This window comes from Halichoerus grypus, chromosome 9, assembly GCF_964656455.1.
Source record: "Halichoerus grypus chromosome 9, mHalGry1.hap1.1, whole genome shotgun sequence".
Lineage (NCBI taxonomy): Eukaryota > Metazoa > Chordata > Mammalia > Carnivora > Phocidae > Halichoerus > Halichoerus grypus.
The window spans coordinates 111,361,355-111,378,368 of record NC_135720.1 but is presented as its reverse complement, the minus strand read 5'-3'; the positions used below and the strand labels follow the sequence as shown (position 1 = coordinate 111,378,368).

General features: G+C 42.3%; 2 protein-coding genes across 2 annotated transcripts in view; one reads left to right on the top strand and one right to left on the bottom strand.

Annotated features, from left to right (window-relative positions):
* TMEM217B (transmembrane protein 217B) overlaps positions 1-600 on the bottom strand; it is a 42,210-nt gene extending 41,610 nt beyond the window's left edge. Inside the window, exon 1 of the mRNA XM_036074355.2 lies at positions 507-600. The gene's annotated coding sequence lies outside the window, so the exon portion shown is untranslated. The remainder of the gene's footprint in view (positions 1-506) is intronic.
* Positions 601-614: 14 nt separating this feature from the next.
* TBC1D22B (TBC1 domain family member 22B) overlaps positions 615-17,014 on the top strand; it is a 73,486-nt gene continuing 57,086 nt past the window's right edge. The window contains exons 1-2 of the mRNA XM_036074351.2: positions 615-809; positions 16,622-16,678. Of these exons, the coding sequence (XP_035930244.1) occupies positions 754-809; positions 16,622-16,678 (113 nt within the window). The 5' untranslated portion in view covers positions 615-753. The remainder of the gene's footprint in view (positions 810-16,621; positions 16,679-17,014) is intronic.

The following is a 17,014-nucleotide window of genomic DNA, read 5'->3' as shown; positions in this document are numbered from 1 at the left end:
ATCATTTGAATTTTACCCACAGCACACAATCCTTTAATGTGATCAATTACCAGAGGAGTGGGAGACCCTTATGAAACAACCGTTACTCACGTGTTGAACAGTTAGCAACCCCGGTCTACTGGATCCGTACTGATCTTCCTTCATAGATTAAAAAAAAAATCGGACCCCAAACGGAACGGGGAAGTGTGGGGAGGATAATAACTAGTGTCGTTGATTGAGAAGATGTTAAAAATGGGCTGCAACCAACACATGGGCCCTTATTTTTAGGTCAAAGATTTATGTACCTAAATACATATGCTCTCTCTTTCCAAAAAAATATTAGGCTCAGGAACCTCATTCTCCCTCCCCCCACCCCCCCAAAAAACAGTACCCTTTCTTCCTTCCCATGGGTCCTTTTCTTTACCTGCTTCTTCCACTCCTGGCGTTAGGGAACTTTCAGCCCCGCCTCCCTGCTTGTCCAAGCTCCGCCTTCCCGGTCCACCTGTGTGCCCAGTCCCTGACGTTACCGTTAGGCTTCAGTGGCCTGCAGGATTCCGGCTTCCTATTGGTCCGTCTGACCACGGCCTGCGCAACCACCAATGGCAGCGGCGCTGGGCTGGGGGGTGCCCACATCCAAGATGGCGCCCCCAGGAGCTGGGAGCGGGTGACCGGCGGCGGGGAAGCGGCCTGGGTTGGCCCTCCGATTGCGGGGTCCTGGGGGCATCTCGCCGGGTACCCCCCGGCCCGCCTACAAGGCCTTCCCCGGCCAGAGCAATGGCCGCCGAGAACAGCAAGCAGTTTTGGAAGAGGAGCGCCAAGCTGCCGGGAAGGTAAGCCCAGGACGCCGAAAGGAAGAGGAGATTGGACCAAACCCTCCAGATCCTAAGCCTTAAATCCCGCGGCCCTGGGGCGTCAGCGACCCCGAAAGGCTGGTTTGGGGAACCTGGACTGGGGGAGCTGGGACTGCCTGGTGGCGGCGGGTCAGCTGTCGGGCAAAGGAGCGGGCAGCGAGCTTTGGGAATGGCTGGGTGTGGGAGCAGACCAGGATCTGGGGGCGGAGGGCGCTGGAGCGGCTGCCCTTAGCCGGGAGGTGGCCGCAGTCTGGCATAAGGGACAGTGGAGTTGGCTGAGTAGCCAGTGTCCGTCCTGGGTTTGGAGGGTCATCACCAAAGCTGCCTCTCACTTTAAATAGAACTCCTTCTTGGGGGTCTCCACCACGCACGGGTGGTTGTTTGCATAAGGATGGCCGCTTCCCTTGCTCCCTCCAGGTCAGTACATGAGAATCTTTCTCTTGGACTCCCAAAAGGTTCTGGTGGGAGCTTGGAATTGTATCCAGGGGGATAGGAAAAGTGAGGAAAATTCTCAAGCTCGACCTTACTTTATCTTGAGTTGGCCACTTCCCATTAGAAATGATTACAGAGTGACTCAAGAATCGAGGTTATTTCTTTAACATTTTCTGTGAATTTGTTCAACCCCAAGTGACCTCTTACCCCCCCCCCCCCCGTTGTCAAGCTCTTCTTGTGCAAATGCTTTCATTCTTCAGTTGTTTAGTTGGAGAGCAGACCTTCTAAGCTACTCGCCCCCCTTCCCTTTTTGATGTATGTTGAGAGCTTAGCATTTGTTCATCCATCAGTCCGCTGTTGGTTTATAGTTTCAGTGTGTTTTGGCCAGAGCCCTGAGAAGTATAAGGAATGTGTATTTCAGTCGTGAATTTAAGATTTCTGCCAGCCATAGTCTACTTGGTGATGAAATTCATGTTTGGTTCTGCCCCACATGCTACCTTTCTTAATTGATTAAGGTCTTTTCCTTTAGGGATAATCCTTTGAATTTGTGTGTGTGTATGTGTGTGTGTGTGGTTTTGTTTTGTTTTGTTTTTAATAGCAAGGCAGAAATTAGGGTCAGTGGTGGCTATAAGCAGTCTTATTTTACTTAGGATTCTATTAGACATATGGAGAATGGGAATCAGCTTTTAGTAATACAGTATTAAAATAATGCAAGGGAATGCAGAAATAGCTTCAGATTAAAGAGCTGTGGAATGACAGTGTTAATATTAATGCTGAAGACTTCTATGTTTTTAGATAGGCACCACTTCCTGGCAACTGATTCCTTTTCCTTCCTGGTCTAGTGAGCTCTCTCTCCAGTCTCACAACTGCTGTTCTCTGGGGTTTTCCATGGTGAGATCATTAAATTTTGACCTCCTAAGGTTGTAATCAGAATCAGTGGGAAAACTGTTAAATCAGGAAGCAGTATTTGAAATGCGGGACATGGCATGGTCTTTTGTGCCTGCTGACTGCTGGTTGTTATTAACAATTTTTTGTTTTCTATATTTCCTGTTTTGGACTCTAGGAAGAGTCAACTTTTTTTAGAGCATTGCTTTTGTGAGAGGAAGAGGAGTCTTTTCAGTTTCTTCATGTTTCTGGCTTTTTCATTTTGAAGAGGAATATTGAGGAATAGAGAACATTTGATTTCAGAAAGACGAGTTATTATTTGGACTCTCATACCTGTGTGATCAATGACAAATGATTTATTCAATAGCTCTGGGCCTCAGTTTCTTTATCTATGAAATGAGAATAAAAATACCTTCCTCAGGGTTACTGTGAGGACCAAATTAGACATCTTATTTGTGAAGAACCCAAGACAGTGTTTATTTGGCGCATTATAGTTTCTTGATAAATACTAATTATGAGGATTCCTGTTATTATTAGAGCAAGTAAACATTTAAAAGAATGTTTCTCAGATCCTTACTCCAGTACTAGGTATTTATGTTCATTGTTTATCTGAAGGCATTAAAATGTTGTCACAATTCATAACAGTTTTTAGTACCTTGCTGGTTGAAGAGAACTATTATTTAGCTGGGTGCTTTTAGTGCGGAGCCCTAGCAGCCGCTGGTTATGGGAGAAAATTAAAGTTTTTTTTAGATAGAAAGTGCTTTGATTTAAGGAAAAGATTAGGGCATTTTCTCAAGCATAGAACTTTTTCATTTACACTCTTTCAATGTTGGTGAAGAAAAACTTTCTCCTGGGGAGGGAAATGACATAGATGGCTGTTTCTGGGTCCATGGCAACCTAGAAGTGAAACTAGTTTTCTCTGCAGATTGAAAGGTAAAAATTCAAAGTGATGGCAGTTACTTTCAGTTTCTTTGATTGTGGTCTGGCAACCTTAATGACAACAAGTAGGAATTTTATTTAGTAAATTAGCCTAAGTTTAAAATGAATTAAACATCCTTTTAAAAAATAACAGCTTTATTGAGATAATTCACATACTATAAAAATGCACCCTTTTAAAGTGTACAAATTCAGGGGTATTTTGTATATTCATTTAAAGTATAGGTGGTTCCATGTAACCATCACCACTAATTTAGGTACATTTCATCACCCCAGAAAGAAACCTTGTATCCATCCCCTCACCTCAGCCCCTGGCGACCACTAATCTGTCCTTATGTATGTATGTATGTATGGATCTACCTATTCTGGTAAATCTATTTCATATAAATGGAATAATGTGAAAAGAGGCCTTTTGTGATTGGCTTCTTTTATGAAACATATTTTCAAGGCTCATCCATGTTGTAGCATGCATCAATATTTTATTCCTTTTTATGTCTAAATAATATTCCATTGTGTTACTATACCTCATTTTGTTTATCTATTCATCAGTTGATAACATTTGGGTTGTTTCCACTTTTTGGCTATTCTAAACAACGTTATGAAGTTCATGTGCAGGTTTTTGTTGGATGTGTTTTCCATTCTTTTGAGTTATTGTAGGAGTGGAATTGCTGGGTTATATGGTAACTTGATGGAATTAAACATCTTTTAAAGTTCTCTCAGTTATTCGTGGGAACCTCACGTGCTTATTACATCAAATGGTTCTTGTATAGATGTCTAGAAAGATAGGGGACACTCTATACCATGTGGTTAAGAATGCAGGCTCTGGAAACTCAAAACTAGTAGATAAGTTCTGGGGATCTCATGCACAACATAGTGATTATAGTTAACAGCACTGTATTATAAACTTCAAAGTTGCTAAGAGACTGGGTCTTAATTGTTCTCACCACAAAAAAGAAATGATAATTATGTGACTTGATAGAAGTGTTAGCTAATGCTAAGATGGTAAGCACATTGTACACTTTAAATTTACACAATGTTATATGTCAATTATATCTTAAAAAAAAAAAAAGAATGCAGGTTTTGGAACCTGACTGCCTGGGTTCAAATCCGAGCTCTGCTACTTTCTAGCTGTGTGACCCTGGGCAAGTTATGTAACCTGTCTGTGCCTCATCTCCTATCTCCTTATCAGAGTACCTACCCCATAAGGCTGTTTGGAGGGTTCATGAGATAATGCATAGAAAGTGCATACGAGGTGCTCAATATTATTATGAACGCAATAGTTGTGATTGTAGTAGTTCCTTTTTTATTTTCCTTTATTTTCTTATTTTTATTTTTAGTTTCTCCCCCTTGCTTTAGTTTCTGAAACTGGAATTCAAAAACTTTGATCAGTGATGTGTGTGGAGCCCCCAGTGAGTCTTGGGTTAAAAAACCAGAAAACAAAGCACCACCTATTGTTCATTAGGCCGAGGGTTTACAGAGGCACAGAGAAGCCTAATGCAGGGCGGCTGTGGCTATCAGGTGTTCATTATTGATGAGCAGTGGTCCTCGAACTTTAGTGAGTCACCTGGAAGGCTTGTTGAAACATAGATTGCCAGCCCCATATCCAGAGTTTCTGACTCAGTAGGTCTGAGGTGGGACCTGAGGAGTTGAGCTTCTAGAAGTTCTCAAGTGATAGTGCTGCTGCTAACCTGGGGGCTGCACTTTGGGAACCACTGGGATTAGAACCCTGAATTAAAATGAAAGAAACCTGAGTCCCAATGTTGGGAGCTCTTGCCATGTGGATCTTGAACAATGAATGCATCTCTGCTTGGCTGTCTGATAGGCATCTCACACTTAACACATTCACACAGAATTCTTTTTTTTTTCTTTTTAAAGATTTTATTTATTTATTTTACAGAGAGAGAGAGAGAGACAGCGAGAGGGAACACAGGCAGGGGGAGTGGGAGAGGGAGAAGCAGGCTTCCCGCTGAGCAGGGAGCCCGATGCGGGGCTCCATCCCAGGACCCTGGGATCATGACCTGAGCCGAAGGCAGACGCTTAACGACTGAGCCACACAGAATTCTTGATTTCCACATCTGCCCTCTCCTGCAAATCCATTCATTCAGTTTCACTTAACGGTCCCACCGTTCACCAGGTTCCTCGGACCAAAAATCCTAACATTTGATTCTTCTCTTTCCCTTCCTGCCACACCCAGTTCGAAAGCAAGTCCTGTTGGCTGCTCATAATACACCCTGAAACTGAGTCGTTCTCACCACCTCCACCTTGACTGCTATGGATCAGACTGAGTCCTCTCTTGCCTGAACTACTGCTATAGCTTCCTGCTTCTCTTCTTGCCCCTCCGCAGACCTCACTTTCATTTGTGATTAGAATGAAATCCAAACTCTCTAAGTCCAGGCCCTTCATGTTGGAAAGAGAGGTCAAGTTAAGGACTTTGATATTTATCCCAAGAGCAGTGGGATGCCATTAAAAGGTTGGTGGGGGCTGTGACACGATCACGTTCCCATTTATAAAAATATTCTGGCTGCGCTGGGGTGCCTGGGTGGCTTAGTCGGTTAAGCATCTGCCTTTGGCTCAGGTCATGATCACAGGGTCCTGGGATCCAGCCCCGCATCGGGCTCCCTGCTCTGCGGGAAGCCTGCTTCTCCCTCTCCCTCTGCCTGCTGCTTCCCCCACTTGTGCTCTCTCTCTCTGTCAAATAAATAAATAAAATCTGAAAAAAAAAAAGAATTAAAAAAGATATTCTGGCTGCCCTGAGGAAAATAGTTTGGACCAGTGTTTTCAACAGTTAGGGGTGGGGAACACACAGTTGGTGTTTTGGGTGGGTTAATCAGAGCTCTACTGGATTCTGGGATGTTTAACATCCTTGGCCCTTGCCCACTAAATGCCAGGAAGACCCACCAGTTATTAGGACAAACGCCCTTCGAACGTACACCTTTCCAAACACTCCAGCCACCACCCACCTCTGACCCCCACTGGGGATCAGGGTGAGTATAGTTAGGTGGCCACTGCAGTCAATAGAAGGAGAGGTGATGATGGCTTGGACTAGGGCGATGGCAAGTAGGGGTCAAGTTAAGAATATTGATAGGACTTGGTAAACCATTAGATTTGGGGAGTGAGGGAAAAGTTAGGAACCAAGGAGTTGCTACTCCCAGGTCTCTGACTTAGGTGGTCAGGTAGGATTGTGATGTCATAGACTCAGAGAAGAAGCCAAGTTTTAGGACAAAGTACTTAAATACTCCATGTTCAATTTCCTTATCTATGAAATGAGAATTTTGGATTCAGTGACCTCTAAGGCTGAAGTTGAGTGTTCAGTTTAAAGTTAGTGGCTTTAGGGCGGCTGGGTGGCTCAGTCGGTTAAGTGTCTGCCTTTGGCTCAGGTCATGATCCCAGAGTCTCTGGGATTGAGCCCCATGTCGGGCTCTCTGCTCAGCGGGGAGTCTGCTTCTCCCTCTGCCTCTCCTCTCTCTCTCTCTCAAATAAATAAATAAATAAAATCTAAAAAAAAAGTAAAGTTACCAGCTTCAACTCACATCAGTGGATATTTCTCTTTGTCACTCACAGCAGGCATGACTGATAGGTAGGAGTAGATGGTGTGGGGGGCACTGAAGGTGGGCTTTTCTATCTTGTGCTTTTGGAAGTAGGGAGTTGCTGGCCCCATGAACATCTGAGTGTCATGAAATTGTAGAATGTTAGAATTTGACTCTAAGGCCACTGCAAGTAAGGAAACTGAAGGCAGAGAGGGAAAGTGACTTGCCCCAAATCACATTGCAGAACTGCAGATTTCTTGACTCTAAGTCTACTGCTCTTTCAGTGCTTCTTCTGCCTTCCCTCAGTCTCTGCTAAGATTAGGACACCTGTTGAAGCACCTCATCCAGTCCAGGGGTGTGGGTGCTTCCAGGGAAAAGATGTAGATAAGACCTGGAATGGGAGAGACAAATGTGAGCCAAAGCCTAGCTTGTTTCCCACATTCTGATTTCCAATCCTTCTGGGAAGGCCTTACCACCCCCCCTTTTCTTTTTTAAGATTTTTTTTTTTTTTTAAGATTTTATTTATTTGACAGAGAGACGCAGCGAGAGAGAGAACACAAGCAGGAGGAGTGGGAGATGGAGAAGCAGGCTTCCCGCTGAGAAGAGAGCCCAATACGGGGCTCGATCCCAGGACCCTGGGATCATGACCCGAGCCAAAGGCAGATGCCCAACGACTGAGCCACCCAGGCGCCCCTTTAAGATTTTATTTATTTGAGAGAGAGAGTGAGAGTGAGCGCACAAGCAGGGGGGGAGGGGCAGAGGCAGAGGGACAAGCAGACTCCCCACTGAGCAGGGAGCCCAACTCGGGGCTCAATCCCAGGACCCCGGAATCATGGCCTGAGCCGAAGGCAGACACTTAACCGATTGAGCCACCCAGGTGTCTCTGCTTGGGCTTCTCCTTTTTAAGCAAAAGTGTTTTTGGTTTTTTTTTTAAGTTTTATTTATTTAATCTCTACACCCAACATGGGGCAAGCTCATGATCCCAAGATTGAGTCACACACTCCTCCGACTGAGCCAGCGGGGCGCCCCAAAATTGTTTATTATTAAAGTTAAGGAGCTCTCTTTAGCATTAAATGAAGTTGTGAAAGTGTCTAATCACTTAGGAGCCTGTAGATTTCCAACTAAAACCTCTGTCATTTGGTTATTTTCCATAACATGGACTCAGTGTTATGCTCCCAGTCTGGGCAGGTACATTATATTACAACCTATTCTTAACTTGGAAATGTTTTACTGATAAAGTAAGTGATTCAAAGGTACGAAATTATCCCGAAACAGCATAGAGCCCAAGCTCTGGAAGACTTCATCAAATGAGTGTGTGAACCCGAATCAGTTGCGAACATGTTTGCTTTAAATCGGATAGGTCTGTTCCCATATTTGCTTTCGCTCCTTTGTCAGCGCTAAACAAACACCTGTTGGTTTTTCCTACCGAGGGTTCTGCACTGTTGCAACTGTGCAGACAAGCTATGCCGATACACCCCATGGTGTTGGTTTTATTAAGGAGAATGTTGGAGGTTGACCAGGAGTTTTGCTGTTTTGTCTCTGTTGTGGCATCTGCTGTGGCATTCATTTCTTTGCATGTGCCGTGTGATTTCTCCAAGATGTGGGCTTTGCTTCTAGTGTTGAGGTCTAACGAGCCACTAGCCCGCTTAAGCAGAGGCCTGGGGTTTGTAGAGCTCCCGTCTTCGCTCACTAACTGTTGTTAATTGCCTGCTGGGGTGTGTTGCACTCTGCCAGGTGGTGAGGGGACTGCAGAAAAAGACATGGCGTCACCACTGCTCTCTAGAAGCTGAAAATCTGCGCGGCGCCGCTGTGGCTTCCCCTGGTGAGGATGTTGCATATCATTGACTCTCTGGTGTCTCCACTACACATATGTTACTTTGTAATCAGAACAAAACTGCAAAGTGCAGCTGGGTGAAAACACATGAGTGAGTGAGAAAAGCAAGATGTGGAAAGATAAGTAGTGTGCAATCTTTTGTGTACAGTTTTAAAACAGAACAATATTGTATGGTGTTTATGTGTACGGGAATGTGTGTAAAAGTATAGAAACAGATGGGACGGATTTCATACACCCTTCAGGATAGTGGTTATCTCTTGGGGAGAAAGAGGAACAGGACTGGGGACTGCAATTAGGACTTCAGTAGTCTCCCTGATGCTTTATTTTCTTAAAGAAATGTGACACATACTAACATTTGTTAAATCAGAGTGATGGGTTCCTGGATGTTTGTTAATTTTTCTCTATATTTTTCTTTTCATTTGAAAATGTGAATGAAGTGCTTTCTACACTTGTGTGGAGCAAATGTTTTGTTTTGTTTAGAGAGGAGCAGGGAAAGGCAGAGGGAGAGGGAGAGAGAGAATCTTAAGCAGGCGCCACGCCCAGCACAGAGCCCAAAGCCGGGCTTGATCTCAGAATGCTGAGATCATGACGTGAGCCAAAATCAAGAGTCAGATGCTTAGGGGCATGTGAGTGGCTCAGTCAGTTGAGCAGCTGCCTTTGGCTCAGGTCCTGATCCCAGAGTCTTGGGATTGAGCCCCAAGTCAGGCTCCCTGCTCCGCGGGGAGTCTGCTTCTCCCTCTACCTCTGCCTGCTTGTGCTCTCTCTCTCTCAAATAAATAAAATCTTAAAAAAAAAAAAAAGTCGGATGCTTAACTGACTAAACCACCCAGGTGCCCCTGGAGCAAAAGTTTTTAAAATTTTGTCTCGGAGAGACCAGTTAGCCAGCCTTGAAATTAAGTAATATTTAAAGTAGTATTTAGGGATGCCTGGGTGGCTCAGTCGGTTAAGCGTCTGACTCTTGATCTCAGCTCAGGTCTTGATCTCAGGGTCGTGAGTTCAGGCCCCGCATTGGGCTCCATGCTGGATGTGGAGCCTACTTTAAAAAAAAAGTAGCATTTATGATTACTAGTCAAAGTAAGTCATATGTATAGTGTGGTACCATTTATATAATGTGTTTTTTTAAATATTTGAGAGAGAGAGATAGAGAGATAGCGAGAGCATGAGTCTGGGGTGGGGTGGGGGCAGAGAGAGGGAGAAGCAGACTCCCTACGGAGCAGGGAGCCCAGTGCGGGGCTCAATCCCAGGACCCTGGGATTATGACCTGAGCTGAATGCAGACGCTTAACCAACGGAGCCACCCAGGCACCCCTATATAAAGTTTTAAAAACATGGAAAACAATACTATAAATTGTTTAGGGATACAAACATGGAAAATAACATAAAAACAAAGATGAGGGTGAAAAATGGCGGATGCAGTAAAGTGATTTCCAAGGGCAGGAGGGAGGGGTGTGCAGCGTTTGAACTCCATAATGTCTTTTTTCTTATGTACGTATGAGTTGAACACTGACCTGGGTGTGCCTTATATTATGATCTAAATTGAGTTTATTTTAAAAAATTATTTACTTATTAAAAGCAATATAAGCCCTGATTTATGTATTTTAGGGAATCAGAGAAGGCATGGGGTAGTGGATGCTGGGGGCTAGCGTCGGGGAAGATCTCATGGTGGGGGGGGTATAGATCTTGAAGGGGATGTTTCAGATTGAATATGATACTGAAATGGGAGAAGAGCCTGATTTAGTAGCTAAGATATGTTTGGAAGGCAGAGTGGAGACCAGTCTGCTCTGGAGTTGAGTGTGGTTTGGGAGGAGTAGGGATGGTTCAGACTGACAGGTGAATTATAAATGCCAGGAAATTAAGCACCTTCATCACCAGGCTTCAGTCTCTCTTCATTTCATCTCTGTGATCATCTTGGTTTCTCTTCTTTTTTTTTTTTTTTTAAAGATTTTATTTATTTATTTGAGAGAGAGAGAATGAGAGAGAGCACGAGCGGGGAGAGGGTCAGAGGGAGAAGCAGACCCCCCGCTGAGCAGGGAGCCCGATGTGGGACTCGATCCTGGGACTCCAGGATCATGACCTGAGCTGAAGGCAGTCGCTTAACCAACTGAGCCACCGAGGCGCCCTCTTCTTTTTTTTTTTTTATTAAAGATTTTATTTATTTATTTGACAGAGAGACAGCGAGATAGGGAACACAAGCCGGGGGAGTGGGAGAGGAAGAAGCAGGCTCCTGCCTGAGCAGGGAGCCCGATGCGGGGCTCCATCTCAGGACCCTGGGATCATGACCTGAGCCGGAGGCAGACGCTTAACCAACTGAGCCACCCAGGCGCCCCCTTGGTTTCTCTTCTAATGTCTTGCCTCTCCTTTTTGAGATTCAATAAACTGATTAATTAAAGTGTTCCAGGTATAGATACATCATGGTTTAGTTCAAGAATGTGTTAACAAATTCAACTTGGGCTCTGATACCTTTGCTGAGGAAGTCCATCACGTATCTTGGCCTTTCTGGCTGTGCCAGCACATTGGGGTTGACGTATTTAAGAAACAGTCTACTGTGATTTTAAGATCCCCTACCTGGATAGTAATTAATGGCCTTTGGCCTTTAAGCCTGCACAATTAGGTTTGCTTTTTTTCTGCCTGGATTACTGGCAGATGGTAATACTCTTTTAAAAGAGGGAATCTAAGGACCCTCTCTTTTTTTTTCCTCCCCATTCACCTAACCAGCCCTTTGAAATCTTCCTGCAGAGTTTATCCCTGATCTTTATATTTTGCTATAAAGAGGTTTGTGGACTTGGAGAGCTCACGTGTAGTCATCTTAGAGTATTTGCAAACATTAAAATACAAATCAGTGACCCTTTTAAAAAAGTTTTTATTTTAATTCCAGTTAGTTAACACAGTGTTATATTAGTTTGAGGTGTACAATATAGTGATTCAGTAATTCCACACATCACCTGGTGCGCATCACATCAATGCACTCCTTAATCCCCATCATCTATTTAACTCATCCCCCCCTTCCCCCTCCCTTCTGGTAACCATCAGTTCTGTATAATTAAGAATCTGTTTTTTGGTTTGTCTCTCTCTCTTTTTCCCCCTTTGCTCGTTTGTTTTGTTTGTTAAATTCTACATATGAGTGAAATCATATGGTATTTGTCTCTCTCGGACTGACTTATTTTGCTTAGCATTATACTCTCTAGCTCCATCCACGTGGTTGCAAATGGCAAGATTTCATTCTTTTTTATGGCTAAATAATAATCCATGGTATATATGTACCACATCTTCTTTATCCATTCATCAACTGATGGTACTTGGGTTGCTTCCTTATCTTGGCTATTATAAATAATGCTGCTGAAAAAATAGAGGTGCATGTATCTCTTTGAATTAGTGTTTTTGTATTCTTTGGGTAAATACCCAGTGGTGTGATTGCTGGATCATAGGGTAGTTCTATTTTTAACTTTTTTACAAAAGTTTTTATTTATTGTTTTTAGTAATCTCTACGCCCAACATGGGGCTTGAACTCACAACCCCAAGATCAAGAGTCACATGCTCTTCCAACTGAGCCAGCCAGGTGCCCCTATTAACTTTTTGAGGAACCTCCAAACTGTTTTCCAGTGGTTGCACCAGTTTGCATTCCCATCAACAGTGCACCAGTATTCCTTCTTCTCCACATCCTCAACATCTGTTGTTTCTTGTGTTGTTGATTTTATTTCATTTTATTATTTTTTTAAAGATTTATTTATTTGAGTGGGAGGAGCAGAGGGAGAGGGAGAGAGAATCTCAAACAGACTTCACACTGAGCATGGAGCCTGATGCAAGGCTCAATCCCAGGACCCTGAGATCATGACCTGAGCTGAAACCAAGAGTCAGACGCTCAACTGACTGAGCCACCCAAGCGCCCCTTGTGTTGTTGATTTTAGTCATTCTGACAGGTATGAGGTGATATCTCATTGTAGTTTTGATTTGCATTTCCCAAATGATCAGTGATGTTGGGCATCTTTTCATGTGTCTGTTGGCCATCTGTATGTCTTCTTTGGAAAAATGTCTGTTCATGTCTTCTGACCGTTTTTAAATTGGATTATTTGGTTTTGGGGTGTTAAGTTTTAGAAGTTCTTTATATATTTTAGATACTAACCCTTTATCAGATATGTCATTTGCAAATATCTTCTCCCATCCCATAGGTTGCCTTTAGTTTTGTTGATTGTTTCCTTCCCTGTGCAGAACCTTTTTATTGTGATGAAGTCCCAATAATGTATTTTTGCTTTTGTTTCCCTTGTCTCAGGGGACATATCTAGAAAGAAGTTGCTACGGCCAATGTCAGAGTTCTGTGTTCTGTTCTTGGATTTTTATGGTTTCAGGTCTCACATTTAGGTCTTTAATCCATTTGGGATTTATTTTTCTGTATGGTGTGAGAACATGGTCTAGTTTCTTTCTTTTGCACGTTGCCATCTGGTTTTCCCAACACCATTTGCTGAGGAGACTGTCCTTTTCCCATTGGATATTCTTTCCTGCTTTGTCAAAGATTAATTGACCATAGAATTGTTGTGGGTTTATTTCTGGGTTTTCTATTCTGTTCCACTGATCTATGCCTTTTGTTTTTTTTGTTTGTGTTTTCATCTTTGTTTTGTTTCAGCTTTCTCTCTGTAAATCATACTCTCCCATTATTCTTTGATCCCTCTTATTTTCTTTCTCCTTTTCCTCTGCCTACGAAACTCTGTAAACTCTGTAAACGTGTTAAAGTTGTATTATTTGTATCTCTGTAGTATATGTAATGGTTTGTTTACAAATTATTGAATAACCTTTTAGAAAAGTTTGGGGAGTTAGAGATTCTTAATTGCTAAAAAGGTCAGAGTTGTATCCATAAAGATTGTACATAAGAACATTCTCTCTGGAATCTTAGTAGAAATCAATGTGAAAATGATTGAATTGGCTGCATTTTTATTTAAAAGCACCTTCAGGATCACATCTGTTACGTCGAACGAAGTACTTGATAACCTTGTTCTACTTCCTAAGTGTTGGGTAAGGAATCAATTACCAAATGGGAGGGAGGAAGAAAGCCAACGTTTCTTGGACACTGAGTGTGTGCCAGGTGGCCTTCTGATGTTTGCAAATTTACCTCATTACCTGCTACTATTACTGCCTGCCAGGAATTGTGCTAAAGGGCTTTTTACACATTGTCTCGTTTAAACTTCCCAACCCACTTAAGATCACTTAATTTATTTCTTAAGAAGGTGGTACATGTACATGATACTAATTCGGAAGGGCACAGAAAAGTTCGTAAGGCACAAAAAAGCAGTCTCTCTGCTGCTGGGTCCTCCAGTCCTCCAGTTCCTCTTCCAAACCCTTGCTATTGGTGTCTTGTGTATTCTCTCAGAGATACTCTAGGCGTGTGTAAGTATGAGGATATGTTTTATTTTAAAGGTTTTCCACAAAAATGATGACATGTTATGCATACAGTTCTGCATCTTTTATTAATGTTTTTTTAGAGTTTGTTTCATGTCAGTGGGTGTAGAATGGCCTCATTCTTTTTAACAGATGTACCGTAATTAACCAGTCCCCTCTTAGTAACAATCCTTTTTCTTTTAATAGGCAAGTTCAGCCCTTTTAGATTTATTGGAATGACTGTATATTTGATTCTAGTTCTGTTTTTAATGTTTTCTTTAAAAGAAAAATCTTTCACCGTAAGGACTGTACTTGCTTTGGGAGTTGGGTGTTCATGTGTCTATTCTGATAATTGGGGAAGTTTGTTCTTTTTATTTTTATTTTATTCTAGTGATTGCATTTGTAAGTATAATTTTATACCATATTTCTTGAGACATCTATTGACTGCTTACCATGATCAGTGATGGAATTAGTAGTTATATTTACTGCCCTTTCCTTACCTGCTTTTAGTTGATTATATTATTTTTTAGTTTTATCTTATATCCTAAAACATGCTTATGCCTCTATTACTCGAGTGATCAGCTTTTAAAAAAATGTTTTTATTTAAATTCAGTTTAATTGACATATAGTGTATTATTAGCTTCAGAGGTAGAATTCAGTGATTCATCAGTTGCATATGAAACCCACCGCTCATTACTTCACGTGCCCTCCTTCATGCCCATTACCCAGTTGCCCCATCCCCCCACCCACCTCCCTTGAGCTATCAGCTTTAAGTATCTCTTTTTTTTTTGATGTAGTGTTCCATGATTCATTGTTTGCGTATAACACCCAGTGCTCCATTCAATACGTGCCCTCTTTAATACCCATCACCAGGCTAACCCATCCCCCCACCCCTCTCCCCTCTAGAACCCTCTTTTAAGGTTTGTCAGTGAAAGACGAGGAAATCAATATACTTATTCACTCTGTCTCTGTCCCATTTTAACCTTTGCCAATTACATTGTTTTTACATTCTCTTCTCTAACCATAACGCCTCAAATTTAGGAGTTAGTCGTCAGACTAAATCCATTAAATGCTCTGCACCACTCCTTTAGTTGTAGTTTCTCCATTTAGTTTATTGTTCATTAAGTTTTTCTTCTCGTAATTTCTTCAGGAAGGAGTCAGGGAAACCATATTTCCTGAGTTCTTACATGTTGCAACATGTTTTTCTGTCACCTTTGTATTTGAACAACAGTTCGGCTGGATAGTCACTCTTCTTTTTTTTTTTTTTATTGTGACCTATTACATGAAACAACTATGTGGTATGATAACTTGATGAATATCACAAAGTGAACCCCCTAGAAGTGAGCACCTCAGAAGCCTCCTTGTGTCTGTTCTCAATCACACCTCTCTCCTTCCTTCCAAAATAACCACATCTTTTATGTTAATTCTTCCTTGCTTTATGATGTTTCTACTATGGCTGCATCCCTAGATGATATAAATCCTTTTTGCCAGTTTTTGAAGTGTATATAAGTAGAATCATACAGTATTTACTCTTGTATTATTTGCTTGTTTTGCTCAACATAACATTTGGAAGATTCATGCACATTGTTACTTGCAGCCCTACTTCGTATGTTTACGTTGCTGTATAATATTCTATGATATGAACATATTACAGTTTATTTTCTGTTGGACACTTGGGTTATTTCTAGTTTTATGCTAAAAGGAACTATAACGCTATAAATAGTTTTGTATATTTCTCGTGACACACATACGTATTTCTCTTAAGCTACAGATTTGAGGGCAACCCTCTCAGGTCCCTTCCCTCTTCGGGAGCTTTGTACTATCACTTTACCATCATTCAATAAACCTTGTTTTGCTGCCCATCAAAAAAAAAAAGACACAGATTTGAGAATGAAAATACTGGGCCTTAGGGCATGCATATTTATTTCTTCCTGGATATGGCCAAACTGTTTTTGGAAGTGAGTTGTATCACTTAATACCCCCACCAGCCATGAGTCGGAGTCACTTGGGTCACCCTTCCCTTGATATCTGCTGTTGCTTCGCTGTCTTTTAGTCCAAGTGATCCTTTGGGGTAGGTGATGCTCCCATTTTACAGATGAGAAGACAGGGTCAAAGTGGTCATGTAATTCAGTGCCAGGTTACAGAGATGGTGGATGCCAGAATTGGCATTCAAACTATGCTCTCTCTAGCTCCAAAGCCTGTTATCTTTCCACGCTGCCTTCTTTACAGATAGGACTTCCAACGGTCAGGTATGTAGGGTGCTGAAGCCCCAGTGGAAGATGAACATTCTCCAGAGACTTTATTGATTCATTTTAAATTATTTTTTAAGTTTATTTATTTAAGCAATCTATGCACCCAATGTGGGGCTCGAATTCACGACCCTGAGATCAAGAGTCACACGCTTTACCTACTGAGCCAGCTGGGTGAACCTTCTTTTTTTTTTTTTAAAGAGCAGGTTGTGGGGCACCTGGGTGGCTCAGTTGGTTAAGCCTCTGCCTTCGGCTCAGGTCATGATTCCAGGGTCCTGGGATCGAGCCCTGCATCAGGCTCCTTGCTTGGCGGGAAGCCTGCTTCTCCCTCTCCCACTCCCCCTGCTTGTGTTCCTGCTCTCACTATCTCTATCTCTGTCACATAAATAAAATCTTAAAAAAAAAAAATAAAGAGCAGGTTGCTATCCTTTGGTGTGGATATAGTTGTTCTTGAGGTAACCTGTTTCTCAAAGTCCCTTCCGATTTTGTAATGCAGATGGTACTTACCCAACATGTTTAGCTTCCTGACAACTTGCTGCTTTTTCTTTTTTCTTGCTTTTAGCATCCAGCCTGTGTATGGAGCACAACACCCTCCTCTGGACCCTCGACTCACCAAAAAGTAAGTCAAGATATTTTTCCATTCATGCATGTACTTCTTTTAATGAACATTCCCCTACTTTGTTGAAATGACAGTTTCTACTTTGATCTTTTCTAGCTTCTTCCCTCCTCTATTTTGGATCAGAAGATAAGCAATCTTCTTACCTCTAAACAGTCTATTACTAAGTGGGAAATTAACTCACATCAGAGATTTTGGTTTTCCTACATCAGAAGCTGGTTTATGCAGGGTTTGGTGTTGGACTGTGTTGTGGTGGAAGGATCTTTATTGATTAAATATGGTCCCCAAATTGGACGATTGATGACCTTCTGGTTTCTGGGGTTCATTGCTTCTGAACAT